Consider the following 20,228-nt stretch of genomic DNA (forward strand, 5'->3'; position numbering starts at 1 on the left):
ACACAGTATTCAGGATTTCATATATTTAGAAAACAAAGCGTTGTCTGTGTGAACAATAAGAGCGTGATAAATAAACAGAAAAGAAAAAGGGGGGAAAATGAGCAGCTGTGTACATGGTTTTTATGACCCATTTACATTTAATGGCCTTGAATTAAATGCGCACACAACTCAACAAAAGCTATTTCCACAAGTGTGTTTGTGTTTGTGAGTGTGTGTGTGGACGAGGTGGTGTGTGTGTGTGTGTGGGGGGGTTACAGAGTTCAGAGTTCATTCAACCTGATAAAGACATAATGAAAACAGGAATATGTCAGTGGAAGGAATGAGTTCATAAAGAGAAAACGAATGTTGTTATTGTTCCCGTAAAACATTTGTCACTCTCTACACTTATTATATATCTGTGGATAAATATCGCCTCGCCTCCGTTTACGTGTGTCCTTTATTCCTAAGGAAGGAAAAAAAAAAAAAAAAAATGGGGGAGTCTTTGACGAAATAATGGGGGCAAAGTGGGAGTCGGGATGGAGATGAGAGCCTGGTCATGGGCTGAGGGGAGACGGGGGGGAGACGAGGGGGAGACGAGGGGAGTGGCAAGGCTTCAATAAAAGGCTCTTGTCTGGACGTCTGAGGAGCCCAAACTTTCCAGTAGCACCCGAGGCGGCGGCTGCTGCACGAAGACACACAGAGAGGCTGGAACCGACTGATGCATCAACATTAATTTAGATTTTTTTGTGTATTATTTCCACTCCACAGTGCAGTATTTGTAACTTTTATAGTCATTTTTCTAAATTGAAAAAAAACCTGAGACAATGACTGCTCTGCTGTGCATCACAATCGTCGCCGTGGCCCTGGCCGGCGGTGCATACAGTTTTGTGACTCCCCCTCCCTTCGTCCACTTCACAGGTAAGAGTCGACGAGTCCATGATCCTCTCGTATTATATGTGTTTGATGTGTGCAGAAGAGGGTGAGGATGAGAAAGTGTTCGGCACAGAACAGGCTCATTGTGAGCCGTAGGTAACTGACTGGTTTCTAGGGAAACACACACACACACACACACACACACACACACAGTCATTGACTTGCTGCAGACAGACCACCGCAGCACAGAGCGACTGCTGAATAAATCACTGTGTCATTCACTGAGACTCTCTCTCTCTCTCTCTCTCTCTCTGCCGACACGACACTGAATGAGGACCACACCATTCATTCATTCATTCATCCATTCATTCATGCATAGTGCTGATTATACTGTTAAAATAGGTCACAGGTGCCGTAGGGGGCTGTAAGTAGGCCGTAGGTGCTCGCTGCGTTTCCTTAAGTGAATTCTAGTCTGCTTTGTTTTGCAGAAAGAGCCAAAGACATAAATCACGTCAGGAGGCAGCAGCAGCTGCACTGTGTCACCAGGTTCAACATAAGTTTACTGACGTAATGTGACGAGGAAAAGTTGTTCTTTTTATAGTTTTGTACTTTAGTTTCGATGTGGTTTTGATTGTCTTTTATCTACATTTCTTTTTCAAATGTGCTTTGAAAGTTTAAGTTCAAACTCATGCAGGTCTATAGGTTGATGCTCTGAGATTTTCCACTGCAAAAAAACCCCTCCCCCCCAAAAAAAACTAGCAGCCTTCACGTTATATACCGAGTGATATTTAACGTGCTTTCAGCAGCTCTGACTCAGTAGATTTTAAATTAGAGAACCGCCAGAGCTCGTTCATCCAAGACCAGAGGAAATGTCTCGTCTGTGGAGAGAAAGAGTGAAACCATTCCCATTCACCAGTGATGTCACAGGTGTGTGTGTGCATGTGTGTGTGTGCGTGTGTGTGCGTGTGGGGGTGTGTGTGTGTGTGTGTGTGCGTGTGTGCGTGTGTGCGTGTGTGTGTGTGTGTGTGTGTGTGTGTGTGTGTGTGTGGGCTTCTCTGGGTGTTGGCCCTCGTCCTTCAGCCTATACTGACTCACTCTGGAGAGCGGCCATCGTAACAGGAGCAGAGTAATAGATTAATGACCCACAGTCTAACATATAGAGCCCCCTCCTCACCCCGCCCCCCCCCCCACCCCTCTTTCCCCGAGGAGCTAACAGCCTGTTAAGTCTACTGTGGTCGCTGGTTACTGAGACTTGGCCCCCGTTGCTAAGGCTGGGTGGGAATAAAAAAAGGAAAGAAAGAAAGAAGGGAGGTTTTGCTGCAGCTGAGGATGAGGAGCTGAGATTTACTCCTACTGAACATTCCATTTAAGTCAAATAAGTAAGACAATGACTCCGCCGACAGCTGAGCGTGCAGATGTGTCCCCGTGATTCTCTCTGAGAGACAACAGGAAGGCGTGGAACGGAAACGCCGCGCAGCCGTTTGTCCCAGCTGTGTTCGTTAAGTGTTTTTCCACACGGAGACGTGATGGTGTGCAGCAGCAGCAGCAGCAGCAGCAGCAGCAGCAGCAGCAGCAGCAGCAGCAGCAGCAGCAGCGTTTGGCGAGGGCGTGGCACGTCGTGCAAATACAGAAACATCGCCACAGTTTTCAAATTAAAATAAGCATAATATCAGTGAGTACATCAGCAGAGCTGTGACTCACATGTAAGTGTTGGTGCAAATAAAACAGACGTTTCCGTCACATTTTTACAGAGTGAGAGATTTGTGATTCGTCATGAAATGGCAGTTTAGGCCTGGGCTGCAGCTGTTCTCACTCCTACAACACTGCAATTCATGAAATTCATTCGTTGCATTTGTTAAACATGGCGATTTGCCGCCCCCCCCCACCACCACCACCACCACCACCACCCTTTGTCCTCTATATAAATAGGATGGAGTCTGAAGTGAGACAAAGAAGAGAGAGGGTTTTCTTCCTCTTTCCTGAGAAAACTTAAGTAAACATAGCAGGCTGTTGCTTTATGAGAGCTGTGATCCACACACACACACACACACACACACACACACACACACACACACACACACACACACACACCCCCCCACACACACACACACACACACACCCCCCCACACACACACACACACACTCTCGTACTTGCTACATACTGAGGACCAGCATTTCCACTTTATAAATCAGCACAATTACAAATATCTACTCCTTGAATGACATCTATAAAGAACTACTGGGTGCAGTACCATAACATGTCTGCAGGTGGAGCCCCAGAGCAAAAAGGGTTTAAAAAAAGTTTTTTTTTTTTTTCATTTTTGGTCCAAAATTTGACAAAAACGTTATACGATACTATGTCGACCAAAATAAAAAAAATAAATAAAAAATGGACCCAAAATTTTTGGTCCAAAATTTGACAAAAAACGTCATACTATACTATGTCGTCCAAAATTAGATTTTTTTGGACAAATTGAGTATAGCATGTTATAGCAACCTAAGGAAGTGATTTCAATGAAAACAAAGTGAGGACCGGCCAAAATATCCTCCCTCCGTAAAAATGACCTCACTTTGTTGGTTAAAAACCCTCACTGGTCCTCAGTATGCTGCAAGTACAAGAACACACACACACACACACACACACACACACGGCCACGGTCTCTGCTGAGACCTGGAGCTGACGGTAAAGGCAGGAGTAGGAATCAGGAGTGGACTTCTTACAGGACTGATGTTGGTGTTTGTTTATAGTAATTAGTTTAGTTTCAAGCTTTAAAATCCTCTCCATCCACCAAGTCAAAGCCAACAGTGTTTGGACAGAAAAACAGTTCCATAAACACAATAATTAAACAATTTATAAGGCTTTCAATCCTCAATCCTTCAAATCCTCACAGTCAGAGTTGCATCACAGTGGGTGAGCTGGTGCTGACGTCACCGTCACCTTCACCTTTGCCAGCTTTGCTTGAGTCATTGTGGATTCTTCAGGTTTCAATCACGTCTGGTGTGAATTTGTTAGCCATTCAGAGCGTTTTCTTTACCGAGCCACGGCGAAGCTGTGAGTCAACGCTCGCCGACAGTCGAAGACTCTCTCGCACTAATTAGCGGCAGCACGACGGCGTTTTCCTGGGTCGTAAAATACCTGGCACCTCGCTGACCGAGGCCAGTGGAGAGAGCGAGGCTACTGGGCGTGGCCACTTGGAGGATTTCCACGCACAGTTCAGTCACTGCAGCGTTTACTCTCCTCGTCCAAGTCTACAAGCACTAACAGCTAAAGGGAACATGTTTGGATCCAACTGAACGTTAACAGTCGTCATTTGACTCCCAAACTGTGTTAATCCAACTGTGGGAAATGAGATTTTGTCCAGTTTCAGTGGATATTAGTCAGGGCTAAACACAGACTATGGAATAATCCTGAAAGTAAGGCCACGGCCAATGAACTCATTGTGCAGGAGAGTTAAATACTAATGAACACAGTGCAGATACATCCACTGCAGGACTGAGGCGGTTAAAGCACTGAGTTGTTCCAGTTTCCCTTATTTCAGAGAGTCGTGGACAAAGGCAAACGCTGGATTAGCACAGATGGCAGTGAGCCACCAGCTCTTATTAATCCCTGTGTCGTCCATGTGGGAAACATTTCCCACTGACACATGATTCCACCCATGGATCGGATGGAAGCGATTTGCCTCGAGGAAAACTCGACATAAACACTTGGCATCGTCCAGCGGAAAGTAGAGAACGGTTTAGACACAGATCTTAGATCCTGGTCAGGAAATCTAAATCTGAAACTGGTTTTCAGAGAACCAGGAGCAAGTCAATGAAATTCAATATAATCTAATTTTAAGATACTCTTCATGGGAAGGTTAAGACTCTTCCAATCCCCCGTGTCTGCAGACGACTATAGCGTTTACAGATTTAGCTGAAATTTGATTTACACTGTTCTGTAATTGCCACATTATTTACAATAATAGAACATATTAGATTAGTAAAATAAACTCCAAACATTACAAAAATAGCTGAATTTACCACAAAGATGACTAAAATGTGTAAATTTGACCCCAAAGATTACCAAATCCAGTAAAATTCACCCTAAGATTGACCAAATTCAGGAAATTTGACCCCAAAGATGGCTAATATTTGTAAATTTGACCCCAAAGATTACCAAATCCAGTAAAATTTGTAAAATTAACCTCAAAGATTACTAAAATTAGTAAAATTGACCTCAAAGATTACTAAAATGAACCCCAAAGACTACCAAATTCAGTCAATTGACCCCAAAGATTTCCAAATTCAGTAAAATTCACCCCAAGGATGACCAAATTCAAGAAATTTGACCCCAAAGATTACTAATATTTGTAAAAATTAACCTCAAAGATTACTTAAACAAACACCAAAGATTACCAAATTCAGTCAAATGACACCAAAGATGACCAAAATTAGCCAAATTGACCATAAAGATGACCAAAATTAGTAAACTTAGGAAAACTGAGTCCGATCCAAGTTTAGTAGTCTGATAGTTGAGGGTATAAAGACTTGGAGAACCTAATTGTTCTGCTCAGGGTCGAGAGAAACCAGCGACATGAGTGTAGAAGCTTGTAGTTTTCTTGCGGTTCGGTTTCTCGCCCCTAATTCACTCTAACTATTACAGCTTTGATTTACACCGTTATGTAATTAACACATTACACAGAATAATAGAACGTAATAGAACATACTAACTCCTGTATTGCCGGGGTTAATTGCTGAAGGTTGGCCCTGCGGTGACGGTCGTCAGGTCTCCTGTACATCTGAGCATCTGCTCCTCATTAAAGTCTGGTAAAGGTCGCCCCTCGCTGCTCAGGGTCATCTTAACCAAGCAAACCCTGTGAGGTCCCAAACGTAGACGTGGAAAACCTGCGGTGAGTCACAAATGGATGGTTTACTCTAACTGTAGGAGGACGGAGGGGAGAGGGTTGATTTTAACAAATGAGGGAAAAACGAGCATGTGAAGGGTTAATGTGGAGGATTACAAGAAGCAGAGCCGACAAGAGCAGGAAGGAGACGTCGTCTGTGGGCTGAAGTCTGGCTGCTGCTTAAATCATCCTGAGGGAGAACTCCTCTGATGGTGAACATATGTGAATGCATGTAAAAGTGCACGAGTAAATACTGTATATGTGTTCGTGCGTTTGCCAAAAAACGTGCTGCAGGAATAAAAGAACTTGGACGTGGTGCTTTGGTGTTTTCTCCCAAAAAATGCTTTAGTTCAACGATCAGAATTTAACAAAAGTACGTCGTGTTCCAGGTTCAAGATGAAATAAAATTCAAATGCGATTTGCTTTATCATCCGTTTTCCTCTAAGTGGGAACAAAATTTACAAAAAACTGACATCAGAAGAAGACATGGAACCATGGACATGTCATGGAAATCCAGTCCAGTTCTTTTCCGAACACTCACAGGCCAAACATGACCAAACCCTGGTGAGATGACATCATGATCTTCTCTTTTTCCAGAGAAGGTGAATTTACCCCAAAGATTTCCAAATCCAGTAAAATTCACCCCAAGGATGACCAAATTCAGGAAATTCGACCCCAGAGATGACTAATATTTGTAAATTTTACCATCAAAGATTGCCAAATCCAGTCAAGTTAACCTCAAAGATTACTAAAATTAGTTAAATTGACCTCAAAGAATACTAAACTGAACCCCAAAGACTACCAAAATCAGTCCAATGACCTCAAAGATGACCAAAATTAGTAAAATTCGTAAACCTGACTGGTTGAAGTTTAGTAGTCTGATAGCTGAGGGTATAAAGAGTTGTAGAACCTAATTGTTCTGCTCAGGTTCCAAAGAAACTGGCGACATGAGTGTTGAAGCTTGAAGTTTGTACTTTTCCTGCGGAGCTTGGATGTCGTGCTTTGGTGTTTTCTCACAAAATGATCAGAATTTAACAAAAGTACGCCGTGTTCCAGGTTCAAGATGAAATAAAATTCAAATATGATTTGCTTTATTATCCGTTTTCCTCATGGACAGACATGGAACCATGGACATGTCATGGAAATCCAGTCCAGTTCTTTTCCGAACACTCACAGGCCAAACATGACCAAACCCTGGTGAGATGACATCATTCTCTTCTCTTCTTTTTTTCCAGTCAAGGTCTTCGCTGACCTGGGCGCCAACGTCACCATGCCCTGCATGCTCATGTCCAAAGATCACTCTCTGGCCGACGCCGGCGTCCGCGTCAAGTGGACGAAGGTGTACGAGGACGAGGCGCTGAACGAGGACGTGCTCCTCGCCATGGGCGTCCACAAGAAGACCTACGGGAACTTCGAGGACCGCGTCTTCTTGGAGGGGAAGGACGCGCACGACGACGCCTCCTTGACCATACTCGACGTCTCCATGGCCGACATGGGGAAGTACCTGTGCGAGGTCACCAACGGGATGACGGACACCGTCCAGGAGGTCACACTGGAGGTGCTGAGCGATCACACTGAAACTGGTAAATCTGCTCTTTTTATGTCTGTTTAGGAACGAGGTTCAATATAACCTGTTGACAAAGTACTGAACACGTCCACAGTTGCTTCTCATGTGGAAAAATTTTAACTGTTCAACACCGATAAACAGAAACACATTTCTTCAAACCCTCGGCTACAGACTCATCAGATTCTACGGCCCGAGTAAAAGTGGAGTCGGTATGAGTGTTTCTAATGCCATGCTAACCTGTACCATTGACTTGCGCTAGCCATAGCACCAGCGAACTCTGCAACTAGAAGAACCGATTGAAATTTCTTGAAAACGTCTCCAGACGTCTCCATCACACCGGCTGAGTTGGAAAATAGGTCTTATGTCCAAAATTCCGAACTATCCCTTTAAATGATCACTGAACTACGAGAGAATCTATATCCTCATATTTCTCTTCAATGAAGTTGTAGATTCACTGCAGAATTATGCAGCAGCCACTTTCCCCCTCAGATGATCTTTTCTCCGATTTTTTTCTCTTCCGTGCCAAGGTTTAGTCGAGCACAAAATTAATGATTAAGCAAAGCCTGGCCTCATTTTGCGGAGCTGCTGGACCTACATCCCATAACACTTAACGTACATCGCAAAGCGTGCCGAGTCAGCATCCCCCCGGAGAAGCTGTAGCAGACTCGAAGACGAAGAATAGAAAAGATTTATCATGATCGTGTTAATTCTGTGTCGCTCAGGCGTCGTCTTCCCGTACCACCCACAACTGGGCCGCTACAGCATGGACTACGCCGCCGCCGTGCAGGCCTGTGTGGACCAGGGCGCCGTGGTGGCCTCCCCCGAGCAGCTGTCCGAGGCCTGGAAGGCGGGGCTGGACTGGTGCAACGCCGGCTGGCTGAACGACGGCTCGGTGCAGTATCCCATCAAGAACCCCCGAGGACCCTGCGGCGGCTCCAACAGCGAGCCTGGACTCAGGAGCTACGGCCTTCAAAACAAAACGATCAACTACGACGTGTACTGCTTCACCCCCGCATTCAAGGGTGAGGTTTTTTTTTGATTTGTTTATCCCACTGTGTTGATGCTGCATTTTTCAGACGTTGACAGATGTCTGCGGTGGAAACGTGCAATGTTTTTGATGACATTTATGGTCAAAAATGAAATCCACGACGCTGATGAAAGCAGCCACTCCCCCACAGCTCTGTGGGCGTCTAGGTTCAAATCCCACGAGGGACGGAACAACAACACCGCGCTAGTAAATGCAACGACACGCATGGTGTGTGCACACAAATGCACCCAGGTCTGATAGTATTGCTTGACGTCCACTACCGTTCCAAATAAAGCTGTGCTAACATCATTGCACAAGGGTTTTCAAGGGTTTTCAAATCATCCAATAGCCTTCTAACGCCATTAGCATACACAATGTACCATTAAGACAAAAAAAAAAACATGTTCTCGCTGGTGTGTGCACACAAATGCACCCAGGTCTGATAGTATTGCTTGACATACACTACCGTTCAAAAGTTTTGGGCTCACCTGTACAATTTTTGTTGCGTTTTCCATTAAAAGTCAGACTTTTATTCATCAAAAGAGTTGCAAAATTAATAGAAAATATAGTAGAAGACATTGACAAGATTAGAAATAATGATTTTTATTCCAAATAACTTCATTGCACAAGGGTTTTCTAATCATCCAATAGCCTTCTAACGCCATTAGCAAACACAATGTACCATTAGAACACTGGAGATGGGCCTCTATACACATTAAAAAACAAACGTTTGCTAGAATAGAATAGTCGTTTACCACATTAACAATGTATAGAGCAGGGGTTCTCAAAGTTTTGATACCTGAGTGTCAATTTAGGAACCCAACATTGGACTGAGGGCCACCAAAGGAAAAAAAGAAGGAAAAAAACCAGAAAGAAATCCCATTTGTAATCATTTTAATGACCAGATTGCAGTTCTACAGTTTAGCGTTAAGTAATATAAGCGTTAATATAATGTCATTTAAGTGTTAACACAATAACCCAGTATTTTTGTTAACACTTATTGGTCTGTATCCAGTAATGTCCAATAAACATTTAACAAGCTTAGTAGCTCCTGGATTAAAACTATCAAGTAATTCATTGTGGGCCGCCATTGAAATGTTTCTGCGGGCCGCCATTGGCCCCCGGGCCGCACTTTGAGAGCCATTGGTATAGAGTGTATTGGGTTAGGGTTAACCCTAAATCCTCTGATTCATTTAATGTTAAATCCATTGAAAAAAAAGTGCTTTTCCTTCAAAAATAAGGATGTTTCTAAGTGACCCCAAACTATTGAACGGTAGTTGTAAGCATCCTTCCATCTCAGTAGATGATGGTATCACGCTAGTGTCATGCGGTTGACAACCAAACCACAATCATTTAAGACGTTCTCCTGCGTTTTCTTCCATCAGGGACTTTCTACTGGCTGACTCAACCCGAGAGCCTGACCTTCGACGAGGCGGTGCAGGCCTGCTTGGACGATGACGCAGAGATCGCCACCGTGAGCCACATCTTCGCCGCCTGGAAGCTGGAGGCCTACGACCGCTGCGACGCCGGCTGGCTGGCCGACGGCAGCGTCCGCTACCCGATCTCCAGGCCACGCAAGAACTGCAGCCCCACGGAAGCCGCGGTGCGGATGCTCGGATTCCCCGACAAGACTCAGAAGTCTTACGGCGTCTACTGCTTCAAGTCCCAGCAGTGAGAGGAGACGGTGGACAGGAGTCGACCACGAGGCCGTCGCCACCAAAGAGCAGCGAGAACCACAACAACACGAAAAAATCAACAAAAAAGCAGATAAGCTTTGGATTTGAAATGAGCATGAATCTGTGTTTTCTGATCAGAATAATAACAATATTATTATTATTATTACGTAGATCTTCAATCCATATTCTAAAGCCATCACTTTACGTCACTGAGTTTTCATAAGACAAAGAAAAGTCCAGGTTGATTTTAGAGATTTGAGTTTCATCATCACATCAGTGATTTGCTAACATCGTTAAAACATCAATGATCAAATTGACCTAAATCTGCATCGACACTCAGTCGCGGTTTGAAATCCATTTTTTTTACTAACGTGTCCTCGTGAATGTTTTAACAAAAATGTTTTTGTTATGAGTTTTTTTTTTACGTTTCTTTTTAAGCCTCACACGATTAAAAGTGCATCTTATCTGACTGCTGAGAACGTCGCTAATTAGATGTAAATAAACTAAATTCACCATGGTAACCACTCACACACTCACTAGGAGTAAAATAGAATCACAGTCAGACCAAATTCTCTTCCAATTCCCCTCAAACGTTTCCGACAAACAGAGGATATCGATTAGCATATTTTTCTTTTTTACGACAGCTTTTTTTGTGTTTTGCTACTTTTTTTTCTCCATTTCTAACATGTATAACTTACTGCAGGTGAAATGTGGTTTGGCAATGTTGTTTGTAAAAGCTAAAACATGTACACACACACACACACACACACACACACAGACAAAAAACAAAAATGTGGTGAAGGTATTTTTCTATCTGATCACACTCAATGTACCTTTTTTCAACAAAGCAGTTTGAAATAAAAACGAAATACAACTCCAAAAAACTTTGGTCGTCGCTCTTTCGTTCTTTTCTTCCACGTCGGCGTGAATCGTACGATGACGCCGAGGTTTAAGCTCAGATTTACGCAGCATTGTCTAAGTTTAATTCCTATCTTAACCCTCAAGCTCAACCCTTAATCTTAACTGGCCTCAAAACCAAGTGTTGAGGGTTATTTTGTCACTTAGAAATGGGACACCCCTTAAATGCAGATACGTCTTCAGACTGTAGGGGGCAGAATAACACCAAAGCTGCGTCCAGTCTGTCAACTCCAAAAAAGAAGAAGAAGAAGAACACATTTACGTCACGTTTATTTATTTATTATTTTATTTCAGTCAAGTTATTAGGTTGTCAGTTAGTTATAAGATGATACTCATACAAATATTCAGCTGACAGTTACCACACACCACGACTTATTGAAAAGTAAACCACACCGGCCGACTATTGACAAAAGATCGTAAAATAAAAATAAATGTTAGGCAACAATGAAGTCAGTAATCCATAATATGGGCCTAAACTAAGATAATACAATGGTTTTCATCATTTTTATATCTCTATTAACAAAGAAAATACTAGAAAACATGCAAAGCATTCTGGGTAGCCCTTGCTCACAAGGGTGGTCTCGGAAAATCTCAATATTGAGGGCGATACAGCCCTTAAACTTGGCCTCAACTTAATTTTTCTGAGAATCGGAACAGCACTTGGACTAGAGGGAGAGCATTTTTGAGATTGAGGGTTAAGATTGAGGATTAAGCAAGGAATTGGAATTCACCCCAAATCTAACTGAGAGCTATTTAGAGAATCTGGCGTGGAGCCACGTCACACGGACGACTTAAGACCACATTCATTTGTGCCAGGGTTCATTTGCAGCCTCACACTCAGGGAGGACAAAGGAGCAGAAACACAGTCTGTGGGAACTGGGTCAGATTTAGCCTCATTCAGCACTAAAGTGACAGTGAACAGACGCAAGATTTCAAGCTGCGACAAAGATCCTGGAAATAAACGTCACTATTGTACATTTTGCAGGAAACTTCTACTCCGTGCTCACGTTAAACCCTCAGCTGCTCCGTGTCTCTGGACGTGTTTATATAATCCGACAACTAAATTCAATTGAATCATTTTTCCTGACAACAATCGTCTCATTGTTGGCTCGTTTCTCAGTAGCTTAAAAAACCTGCTGGACGCTTTATTTATTTTTCCTGAAGTGATTCCAGTTAAACAACTAAACGAGCTGGTGTCGACCCACGTCCAGCTCTCCTGCACCGGTTCTGTCTCACGGGTAAAAAAAACGGGTATTAAATTACACGTGACGAGGAAAAACGGGCGCAGTGACGAGGGATTGACAGACGCTCTGAAATCAGGAAGTGGCAGCAGGGAGAATTTCCTTCTCCAAACAAAGCCACTATAGGAGCTGAAGGGCTGGAGGTTTTTTCCCCACTAATCACACATGAGACATCTGTGTTTCATGAAGAAAGACTGACTTTACTTTCTCTGAGGGAAACCGAGGAGCAAACCTTTAATCTCAAGTCTGAAGTAAAACCACAGGAAACTCGAACCTGCACAATTCAAGGTGATTTCCTCGGTTATGGCGTCTCATGATATCAGGCAGGAGCAGCGTGGACTTCATGTCTCTGCTGTGAAGGAGATGGTGAAGGATCAGCTCTTTTAAAGCTCCCATAGAGTGGTCCTGTTGCACATATATGTTAGTTATGGAGGTCTACTTACATACAGTAACTTGTTTTTATGCTCAAAAACCTCCTAGTTGCTGAAAACGAGCCGATAGAAATCCTCTTTTCTGACGCTGTTTCCCAGCCGCGAGATTTCAGACTCAACTCTCTCACCCAGAAGACAGAGTCTTGTGATTGGCCAGTACCCGGAAGTGACATATTCAGCACGCCCGCTCTCAGAAGCACAGCTCCCCCCTCTGGAACGGTGGATGCACTGCTCCTCATTATCAAAACATTGTTTTAACAGTGTTTAAAAATAGCTTCTTCACGACTCCCCGCCGCAGTCCCTTTGACGACCTTTGACCCGGAGTCAGACCCAGAGTCAGAAGACACTGTCGCTCGTGAAACACCTCCACAACGGACGTTATTCTTCTTCTGCGGTTCAATGTACGCAACCCATGTGCCCGGACTAGTGCCCGGAGCAGGAGGATCTGCTGTTCAGGAGAACCACTGTTTACGTAACCGGACCGGGTTTTTTCAGAGATCTCGCTGAGCCTGAGATTACAATAAAACACAGCGTTCTCAGCAGTGGCTGAACTGTTTGTTTAGAACCTTCAGGGCTTCTTAAACAAGGTAATGACGCAGATGCACACTAAAAAAACTGCGTTAATTGGAACGTCCGGTCTAGGTCCGCTTTAAAAGCGGACAACACTTTTTGAATGTAAGGCACAAGAAGTGTTTGACGCTCAGTCATGATTTCAGTCACAGAAACCAGACAAAGATTTGTGTGGTCGACACAATTCTGCAGCATCAGCCATTTCAGCATCATCCACTTCTTTCTACATACAGACATGTGCTGTAATCCACCTCCCCAGAGGTCTGTGGAGCACGTCTGCAACATCTATAATGCAACACATGATGATTTAGATGATCGAGTTGAAAATCACATTATATTTGATTATATTGAGTGTTTTCACTGTGTGTTTTACAGCCGCTCTGTTCAGACAAACACTCTCCAGTCAGACAGCACGACCTGCTGGTGAAACCACTACAGGCTCCTGTTTAATCTCTCTGCTCTTTTATTCTACAGAAAACACAACAATCACTTTTCTGGACACTCATATAAAGCTTCTCTCTCTTTTCAACCTTTAACACTGAGTTCATCATCACTGACACGTTTGGGGCGAGCGCTCATCGCGTCGACGTAATTACGCGACGGTTCGTGCCAACGGTTTGTGAAAGCTGAGAAACGGCACGGAACTGTGTGATTTATTATGGAAATTTCACAGACCGTAGAATTTTATCACATTGTGAGACAAATACTTGAAAAAGTCAACTGGAAAATATAAAAACATGTTCCCGATAGAATTGTTGGAAATATAAAACATAACAGAAATGTTTTTATTCTGTTCAAATTTCAGAAATTAAAATGAAAAATCTCTCATTTGTGTACAAATACAGTGTTTTGTCTCAATAAATCTCTAAAATCTAACTAAATTTTTTGTTTTTCGTGACTTTAAACTGTTATATTACCCTCTTTTAACATGTAGTATATTGGAAATAACTGCCAGGTGTTGAACGTTCTAAAGCACCTTTTCCACCTATGGTTCCAGCTCACCTCACCTCGGCATGGCACAGTTTAGGGTTACTCCTCTGCAGAGGTGGAAAAAGTACTCAAATATTACTCAAGTAAAATTAAAAATTAGTTCATTTGAAATGTACTTTAAGTAAAAGTTACTTAGTTACTTTGCGTGGGGTGTGAGGGTAGTAGAAATATGACAAGGTCAGAAATCCAAAACTATTTTGGAGCGACACAGGATATGAGGTCACTTTTGGCCACGCCCTCTGGTGATAATCACATCATCATTCGTCTGGTTCTGCTGTATATTTTCCCTCCTGTACGTCTTCATTGTGCTGAATGTTTATTTTTACTCAGTAACGGATAGGATTTATAAAGTAACTAAGTATAATACGTACTCAAGTAAAATACAAAATCCTGATTTTAAATTGTACTTAAAAAATACAAAATACACAAAAAAAGTATTCAATACAGTAACTTGAGTAAATGTATTTCTTTACTTTCCACCTCTGCTCCTCTGTTAAATATTGAGATTTTAGACATTTTCCTGGAAGTTGTTGGAGATTAACCCGCGTTTTTAAGCTATAGTTCGGCATTGTTCAGCTTGACCAATCAGTGGCCAGCAGTCTGGTGATGTCACAGGTTCTATGCGAGCGGAAACACAACTTAAAGGTGCATTATGTAATAAATCATAAAATCAACTGGCCATCAAATCCTCCTAATATGTCACAGAGACTCAGGAATAATGTTCATATAACAAACTGTAAATATTTTGCAGACTGCAAATCATGTTTATGTTTTGAAATCATGTTTTGTCATGTGGCGCCACCTACCGCCATCTACCAATCACTGCAGTCAGTAGAGTCTCAGCTGCCGAGCAACCACGGGTTGCCGGTTACGTCAGAAAACGAGACCTAAAAGACCTCGGTATTTTGAATTTGTATGTAGTAACTGTTTTTGGCCACATTCTTACATATGGCGCCTTTAACCGTGCCGTGCCATGGCGAGTCGAGTCGCATGGAGTTGGTGGAAACATGCAAATGTTCTGGAAAAATTTGCAAAAGCACTTAAAGACAAGACAAACAATGATCCTCGTCAACATCTTCCCAAAGTGCACTGAAATGATATTACTATTATGTTTATATATATTTATTTTATTTCTTTGGTGATTTAAAGCAGGGGGGGGTAAAAAAAAAAAAAAAAAATGTCTTAAAAATTCACAAACATCCCAAACATTCACATTGTAAAATAAAAACTGCTATAAATATGATATTATGTGCACATTAAGGCTGAAACAAACACACATTCACAGGCAGACAAAGACACACAGAACATCCACATGTACAAACATTTGTTGTCAATGTTACGTTAGAACATTATTGCAGCCAATGGGGCGCCTCTGTTTTTTTTGGTCCGCTGATGTTGGCATTAAAGATGGAAGAGAAAGGAAAAAACAGGTATAAATTTGCTCATGTTTTAAATCGCTGGTCTCCTGCTGAACATAGAATATAATAATAATAATATACGCAGAGCACTGCTGGGCTGGACAACAGCGTGTTTTAACGTAAGTTTTAACGTAAGTAAACGAGTCATCACGAGCAGCTTGAAAATAAATTACATGTCTCCGTCTTTCTCTCTCTCTGCTTCCACAGCCTTTACGTTCAAGTCTATTTGAGTGTTTCACAAAATACATTCTCTCAATGGCTGATTTTGACAAAAAAAAAACAAAACAACAACATTAAAAACAGTTAAAAAAATAATAATAAAGTGTGCAGAAGGAAAAACGTAAAGAAACGACGAGCAGAGCAGCAACAGGTGAGAGACGATGAGCGGAAACAGAAGATAGTGACGTGTGGATCGAGGCTGTTTTCACTGAAACGCCAGTCTTTTTAGGAGAAATTTAATAAAAATATCAGTTTTTAGAGGAAAAAACAACAACATGGATGACGTCCAGTGAAGGCTGCTGATGAATGATTGTTAAAAGCTGCCACCACAAATATGGAATCTTCAGAATATGATTATTATTCTTTTTTTATATACATCTGATGATTAAATGTGAGGTTTGAGACTTTTTAGAGTTCAATTCTCCCAATAAAACAACCACAGATGCTGATTTGATGTGAGAAGTCAAAGGTTGAGGGTTGAAAAAGAGCACAACCACATATTATTATTATTATTATTATTACTATGATTTGACTTCTTGACAAAACATAAGCGCTATCATTTCACAAGAGCATTGTTTCTGTGTGTTTAAGGATCACTTGTGGTCATTTTAAAATAGCACAGTCGTCGCACAAAGGTATGACACAACAGTCGTACAGGAAGAGGAGAAATGTCCACAGTTTGTTTCCAGTAGCTGAAAGTCTTTTCATCCACGATAAAGACAGCGATGATGACGATGACGATGAAACCGCGTCAGTTGGTAAAAGAGGAGCAAGTTTGTCACTTGACGAGGTTCCGTCGTCGTCGTCCCCCGAACACAAGAAGACGGCAGACGATCCTCTTGGTTTCTCTTTTTTCCTTTGAGAGGAAAATGTCTTTCCTCGGTTATATATATATATATATATGGTGTTATATATAAATCACCGTCTCCTCTGCCTCAGCTCAGTCCTGTCCCTCCTCCCTCTGAAGCGATGAGGGTGAAAGTTGATGGCGTCCTCCGGCCGTTTGAAGTTGTTGACGCTGTAGAGACTTTTGTGTTGATGTCGTCTGATAAACGGCCTCTGATAGCTCGACGCTGTCAGGGCAAAAATAAAACACAGAGTCACGTTTAAGCTCTGTGGTCAGATTAGTTATTGTGGTTTTAAAATGACTATTTGTTAGTGTTATTGTTAGTAAATTGAAAGTTGGATTAGTTGGAGTTTAATTACTATTGCAGGTTTGCTAACAGCGCGACGCATAATTATGTTCTCAGTGCTGGACTTTGACCCGGAAATAAAAGAAGAAGCAAGAACAGAGGAAAACAAGACAATAACATGCAACGTGTAGACTGGTGCTTTATTTACAGAGGAGGAGGAGGAGGAGGAGGAGGCGGAGTCAGCTCAAAGAATTGAATATTTAAAAGTTCACAAAGGGGGCGGAGACTCACATGCACCAACGCTTGTGATGTGTATCTGTTGTAACACGGCTGTTTTTCTAGTTTTTATTACATATATCTCTCTATATATAGATTATTATTATTCATTATAATGAATTTTTCGAGACACCCAAAGCACTTTACAAATGACCTATTATTAATGAACACATTCTCACTGGTGGTGCTAAGCTACGTGTAGCCACAGCTGCTCTGGAGCAGACTGATGGAAGCGTGGCTGCCAATGTGAGCCAAACGGCCCCTCAGACCACCACCATCATTCATACATCCATTGCATGTTAGAACTGTGGGTGAAAGCCAGAGAACCCGGAGAAAACCCATGCACTCACAGGGAGAACATGCAAACTCCTCCAACCGAGGCTCGAAATTGTATATATATGTGTATATATATATACACATATATATATATATATACATACATACATATATATACATATATACATATATATACATACATACATATATATACATACATACACAGTGTTGGGGGTAACGCGTTACAAAAGTAACGCAATTACAGTAATGTATTACTATTTGCTGTAACGCAGTAATATAACGCATTACTAATACATTTTCGGTAATATTTTACTCGTTACAATCTAAGTAACGCGCGTTACAACGCATTTTAACCCGTTTAGCTGTTGTTTTTTAAATAATTCACCAACACCGCGAGACATCCCGACAACAGAAAAAAGCCGGGACTCGGGAGCAAGCGCGATTTCCTGTTGTTGTTTTTTTCTCTCCTGTTGAGGCTGATGATGACAACAGACACGGCGCAGCCGGACTCTACGTTTGCGCGATGGACATTCGCCCATTATTTTCAGTTCCTCAAAGAGAAGGAGAAGAACATCATTGTAAAATGCAACCTGTGTGCGACACCGAGGGAACTCTCGACGTCAAAAAATAGCACCAGTAACTTAAAGAAACACCTGGACCGGTGCCACGCTAACACTAAGCTGGAAGAGAGGGATGAACCTGCGGAGAAGAGAAAGAAAAAAGAGGACGAACATACGGGACAGACAAAGCAACAAAAGTTAAGTTTCTCTCGGTCTGCCATGGTTGAAGCCAGAGAAGTGAGGAGACTGGTGGCAGAATTTATTGTGGAAGACATGCACTCCCTATCAACGGTAGAATCGCCAGCGTTCAGAAAGCTTGTCAGCAAAATCCCCGTGAGCAGCAACGACAAGGTAAGCTAACGTTGTCATAGAGAGTGGGCCATGCGGCCATGTATCTACCTTGTTATCATTTTAAATAACAACCTAAATAGCGAGTCCGTGCTGTTGAGGAGAAGTGAATCTCTCATGTTTTTTATTTTTTTTAATTTATTTTTATTTTACGGATATGCGAATATAGTCTGACCAATTTAAAAACAGCATGAGTTTAACATCTAGCTATCTTCTTAATTTTTCAGCATGTACTGCCTGACAGAAAAACATTCGCCAAAGATTTGGACAAGGCATATGCTGTCATGGAGAAGGAGCTGAAGAAAATACTCGAAGCCCAGCAGTATGTGTCAACAACAGCAGACATATGGAGTGCCAACAACAAAAGTTTTATGGGGGTCACCGTGCACTGGATTGATGCAGATACCTTGGCACGAAAGAAGGCTGCAATAGCTTGTAAAAGATTTAGGGGTAGACACACATATGATGCAATTGCAACAGAGCTAGAAGACATTTTTTCTCAGTATGGACTGACATACAATAAAGTGACTGCATGTGTGACGGACAATGGGAGCAACTTTGTTAAAGCCTTCAAGGAGCATCAGCAGCTTCAAGTGGAGTTGGAGGAGGAGGGGGAGGAGGAGGAGGGTGATGGTGAGGTGGAGTTCACAGACCTTCATAGTGTGCTTACTGCCGATGATGCGCAGCATGGACAATGTGTACTGCCTCCCCACCATAGATGTGCAGCCCATACACTTAATCTAATTGCAAACAATGAGGTTGTTAAGTGGCTGGTATCTAATCCAGAATCAAGGGCTGTGTATCGTAGTGCTACAGCTAAATGTTCAGCAATGTGGACAAAGGCCAGCCGCTCCACCATCGCATCAGAGTGCCTGGAAGAGGTCAGTGAAAGAAAGTTGATTGTCCCCACAACAACGCGGTGGAACTCATTCTATAACGCCTATGCTCGTGTCATAGAAATGCCCCTCACTGACATAAATAGCCTATGCACACAGCTTCAGATTAAATGTATGAATGACAGGGAATACCAATTTCTCAAGGAATATTGTTACATTATGAAGCCTTTCACAGTTGCATTGGACATCCTACAGGGTGAGGACACTTGCTTTTTTGGGACACTTCAACCAACACTCGAAGTTTTGATGGCCAAAACCTTGGTAATGACACAGGGGCAGGGCCTATCGCAAATGACCACTGGGCTGCCTGAAGTTATTGTGGGAGCAATCAAAACTCGATTTGCTGCGACGATTGATTCCAAGGATGCACTTCTGGCTGCTGTTTCGCTGCCAAAGTTCAAGCTGCGCTGGGTAAAAGAAGAATCCAGAAGAGACCACATCAAGCTCCTCCTCACAACGGAGTGCCGCTCCCTTACAACAGAAGAGCCTACAGCCCTAATGCCTGATACCCCTCAACCTGCTGCTGCTGCCTCCAGCGAGGATGACTTTTTTTCTTTTGAAGTACAGCCCAGTGCCACAGCTGATGCGCCCATGTCAGTGGAAACAGAGGTAATGTCTTATCTCAGTTCTGCCCCTGTGATGGAAAGCCTGCACATGTTTCCAAGGATTAAACAAATTGCACTCCGCTATAACACCCCAACACCATCCAGTGCACCAGTAGAAAGACTTTTCAGTCTTGGGAATCTTGTGCTCACCCCAAAACGCAACCGTCTTGGTGATGGACGCTTTCAGCGCCTTCTCCTGATGCGCTTCAACAGATATTTCAGTCAAGAGGGTGGTGGAATAGGCTAGTCCCCCCCACTACACCCTAGAACCAGAAGTAGGCTATGTCCAGGCCATAACTGCCTTTATAGTTCTGTTTACTT

At 42.6% G+C, this 20,228-nt stretch overlaps 2 protein-coding genes across 2 annotated transcripts in view; one reads left to right on the plus strand and one right to left on the minus strand.

Moving 5' to 3' along the window:
- Nucleotides 1-636: 636 nt before the first annotated feature.
- Nucleotides 637-10,881, plus strand: LOC310939441 (hyaluronan and proteoglycan link protein 1-like). Its single transcript, XM_083904201.1, has 4 exons — nucleotides 637-897; nucleotides 6,971-7,318; nucleotides 8,025-8,324; nucleotides 9,715-10,881. Exons 1-4 carry the CDS (start codon nucleotides 804-806, stop codon nucleotides 10,002-10,004), a joined length of 1,032 nt encoding a protein of 343 aa, XP_083760327.1. The 5' UTR covers nucleotides 637-803; the 3' UTR covers nucleotides 10,005-10,881.
- Nucleotides 10,882-15,261: 4,380 nt separating this feature from the next.
- vcana (versican a) overlaps nucleotides 15,262-20,228 on the minus strand; it is a gene marked incomplete at its 5' end in the record, with an annotated part of 15,849 nt that continues 10,882 nt past the window's right edge. The window contains one exon of the mRNA XM_083904233.1: nucleotides 15,262-16,865. Coding sequence (XP_083760359.1) covers nucleotides 16,711-16,865 — 155 coding nt within the window. The 3' untranslated portion in view covers nucleotides 15,262-16,710. The remainder of the gene's footprint in view (nucleotides 16,866-20,228) is intronic.

Source organism: Microchirus variegatus (genome assembly GCF_963457635.1).
Source record: "Microchirus variegatus genome assembly, chromosome: 17".
Classification (NCBI taxonomy): Eukaryota; Metazoa; Chordata; class Actinopteri; order Pleuronectiformes; family Soleidae; genus Microchirus; species Microchirus variegatus.

Excerpts from the sequence above, each read along its gene's own strand:
- LOC310939441 (XM_083904201.1), top strand. The coding sequence starts at position 804 with ATGACTGCTCTGCTGTGCATCACAATCGTCGCCGTGGCCCTGGCCGGC. Across the intron at positions 898-6,970 it reads TCCCTTCGTCCACTTCACAG|TCAAGGTCTTCGCTGACCTG; the intron begins GTAAGAGTCGAC and ends CTTTTTTTCCAG. Across the intron at positions 8,325-9,714 it reads CTTCACCCCCGCATTCAAGG|GGACTTTCTACTGGCTGACT; the intron begins GTGAGGTTTTTT and ends TTCTTCCATCAG.